This window comes from Microtus oregoni, unplaced genomic scaffold (genome assembly GCF_018167655.1).
Source record: "Microtus oregoni isolate MIOR12 unplaced genomic scaffold, Mior012 001662F_ref0000183, whole genome shotgun sequence".
In the NCBI taxonomy this organism is placed as follows: domain Eukaryota; kingdom Metazoa; phylum Chordata; class Mammalia; order Rodentia; family Cricetidae; genus Microtus; species Microtus oregoni.
Genome location: NW_024545192.1, coordinates 1 through 2,934, shown reverse-complemented (window position 1 = coordinate 2,934; position 2,934 = coordinate 1). Strand labels below are relative to the sequence as shown.

General features: G+C 52.5%; 1 protein-coding gene across 1 annotated transcript; it reads right to left on the bottom strand.

The window, feature by feature from the left end:
- Nucleotides 1–303: 303 nt before the first annotated feature.
- LOC121445843 (PRAME family member 12-like) lies at nucleotides 304–2,905 on the bottom strand. The gene is made up of 3 exons (XM_041647992.1): nucleotides 2,619–2,905; nucleotides 1,432–2,007; nucleotides 304–826 (listed from the first exon to the last, which is right to left on the bottom strand). Exons 1-3 carry the CDS (start codon nucleotides 2,903–2,905, stop codon nucleotides 304–306), a joined length of 1,386 nt encoding a protein of 461 aa, XP_041503926.1.
- Between the last annotated feature and the right edge of the window lie 29 nt (nucleotides 2,906–2,934).

The window sequence follows — 2,934 nt, the reverse complement described above, 5'->3', positions numbered from 1 at the left end:
CTTCCCAGGGTCTGACAAGTGAATCAAAACCACCACCTAGGAACAACCACTTCGTTAATAGATACTGCTGGAAGCTTCTTTTAGAAATACCAAATTTTATTTGACTCTTAAGTCACTTGTCCCCGTGGTCCCATTGTTCTCCATGGCAACTTTCCTCTTCCAACTGAACCGCTACACCATTATTCCTAATCCCCTCTCTTCCACAACGTTCTGCGTCTATTTGATGACACCCCCCTGCTTTGGACGTCACCTCCCAGTGCCCAGCAGTAGCCCTCTCCCTCTGTCCACAAAGATGTCTGCTCTCTAGTCATAACACACAAAGCAAGCACCAGCAGCAAAGCAGACAGATCCGGGACGCCTTATGGTTCGGAGAAGAACCATGAGCTCAGAACAAAGTCTGGCAAATCTATCTTCGAGGACAAGATTCTCGTCATCATAGCACTCCCAGGGGGCAGGGTACAGCTCCAGGGCCAGCTGGCTCAGGTTTGCTGTGTGGTGGAAAAGGTCCCGAAGGACAGCCATGGAGCTGTCATTGTTGTGGAAGTCGATCTTAGTGAGTTGGGTGCACTGGCTTAAGGCAGGCAGGAGAGCACTGAGCTGGGAGACCTTCATCCTACAGCCTTCCAATTCCAGGGTCTTCAGAGTGGCTGCGACTCTCTCCAGAAGAACACGGAGGGGCTCAATACTGAAATGGGACAGTACCACACCGCTGAGGTTCAGGTGTATGAGCTGATGTAGGTTTAGACTCAGGGGTAGATGATTCAAGTCGGCCTGCGAGAGCTGGGAGTGAGTGATGGACAGGCTCTCCAAGGGGGTTTTCAGGCACCTAGGGAGAGACAAGAAATGAGCTCTCGCAAGTGGAGTTGGAGAGTGTTAGTGACGTGGTCGTGGCCAACACTATGATGGGCGGGTTAGCATGGCTCAAGTTCAGTCTCACTACTCGAGAGGCAGGCACAGCAGGATGCTGTCAATACCTTCTCACTCAGGTCACAGTGTTTTACACCAAGGTCAGTCAACATCATAGTGGGATTGCTTCAGGATGTACACACTGATACTCCTTTACTAAAGTACTGGCCGCCTCAGGGCTACATTGAACAAACAAACAAAATAATTAAAGACCTAGTTACGTGCTTGGGGTATCTCTGTAGACCTTCTGGATACAGACGCCAGCAGCAGACTTGATCCCCATTCACACTGCTTCACCCCAGCCTCTGGCACTCAGTGTCAGTGCCAGGATTTCCTCCAGCTTCTCAGCTGATGCCTTACTGATGCCCTACACAGCCAGCCATTCCCACACCAACACAGAGGCAGGCGGCCACCCTTTCACAAGGTCTCCAGCCCTGTTGGATCCATTGTGCCCGGCAGATACCAAGGGTCTGCTATCTGCAGAGCACAGAGAAACATTTTGCTCTGGTCTGCAGGACATCTTACCTCAGCAATGCCTTCAAGTTGCCTTTTAGACAGTAGATGCTATTCATATAGAGACATTGGAGACCGTCAGAGTTGGAGAACTGTGGAACCGGCTCAGTAACACAGCTCTTCACATCTGGTGGAGCAGAGTCACCGCTAAAGACAGTCTTGGAGATTCCCAGAAGATTTCCCAGCTGTCCGAGGAAATGTGCAAGCCAGGCCTGGCTTCCCCGTTGCCACCAGGAATTCCGTTCCAACTCCTGGACACGGTCTCTGTCTAAGATGTCCAGGATCTCTAGGACAGTGGAGACGTGGGATGCTCCGATCTTCAGCTCCCTGCAGCACAGCTGCACCGAGCCTTTCTGCAGCCTGGCCCACCTCAACAGGTATTGGTCAGTTCCCCTGAGATGCTCCCCACACAGGTCAAAATCAGCTAACACCCTCAAGGGCTGCTTCACAGTGCACTGTGGATCGGGCGCCAGAGTTTGCTCCTGGCTCAGGACCTGCTGGCTGTAGCTGATCTCTGTGCCTCCAGCCTGTCCGTCCCAGAAGTCCGAATGCACTTTCCTCAAATCAAGCTCTTGGAGTTTCCACCTCCTTGGAAAACAGGTAGAAATAGCAAGAGCTGGGATCAGACCCTACATAGTCTGTTCTTCTTCCACACTCCATTCCCTTCCCGTCCTCCCCTGTCTCATAGATAACTGTTTGTTTTCATAGCTGGGCATCACGCCATGGCCTCATCCTCTGGGAAGGGCTCTTTTCCCCATTGGCATCTGCAGTTCTGTTTTCCCGCACTATGTTTACCGTGAGTCCTACCTGATCCCACTTTGCCTGGAAGCACAGGGACAGGCTCACTCTGAGGCTGTGTCAGAACTAAGCTGCCCTCCATACCTGACTGTCTTTTGTACCTTCTGGGACAAGATCTGAGGCCTGCCCGGTGGTGGCACACGCCTTTAATCCCAGCACTCCGGAGGCAGAGGCAGGCAGATCTCTGAGTTCGAGGCCAGCCTGGTCTACAGAGCTAGTTCCAGGACAGGCTCCAAAGCTATACAGAGAAACCCTGTCTCGAAAAACAAAAGAACAAAAGGCCTCTGCAGTCCTCCACGCTGGTGCAGTGAGAAAGCTCAGATCCACATTTGACTACACTCTCCGTCATTCCGGTTGTCCCCTGACTGGACCTGGAGCACCATTAGAAGGGTCTTTCCTACCTGGGACGAACCTTCTGTGTAACCAGAAAATCCAGTGCATCGAGCACAGCCTTCAAAGTGTCTGTGTGGGAGATAGTCATCAGGGACCCCACGGGGAGGCAGTGGAAGGGCCAGGCTGCCACCATTGCCCTCAGGACGTTAGTGTGTCTGCCGGTGAAGGCCTCCTTGAAGAGTGGAGGGAAGAGCTGCATGGGCAGGTCATCTAGAGCATTGATGGCGAAGGCCTCGTCCTTCAACAGCCGCCGCAGTATCTGCTGCTGGTGTGTGGCTTGGCTTAGGTCACTCATTCTTGTAGATCCTCAGGATCCAGAATCAC

What these genes read in the sequence shown, in the direction of transcription:
- LOC121445843 (XM_041647992.1), bottom strand. Translation starts at nt 2,905, where the DNA reads ATGAGTGACCTAAGCCAAGCCACACACCAGCAGCAGATACTGCGGCGG. An exon ending in ACACAGAAGGTTCGTCCCAG is followed by an intron (nt 2,008 to 2,618) that starts GTAGGAAAGACC and finishes CTGTTTTCCAAG; the next exon opens with GAGGTGGAAACTCCAAGAGC. An exon ending in AACTTGAAGGCATTGCTGAG is followed by an intron (nt 827 to 1,431) that starts GTAAGATGTCCT and finishes GTCTCTCCCTAG; the next exon opens with GTGCCTGAAAACCCCCTTGG.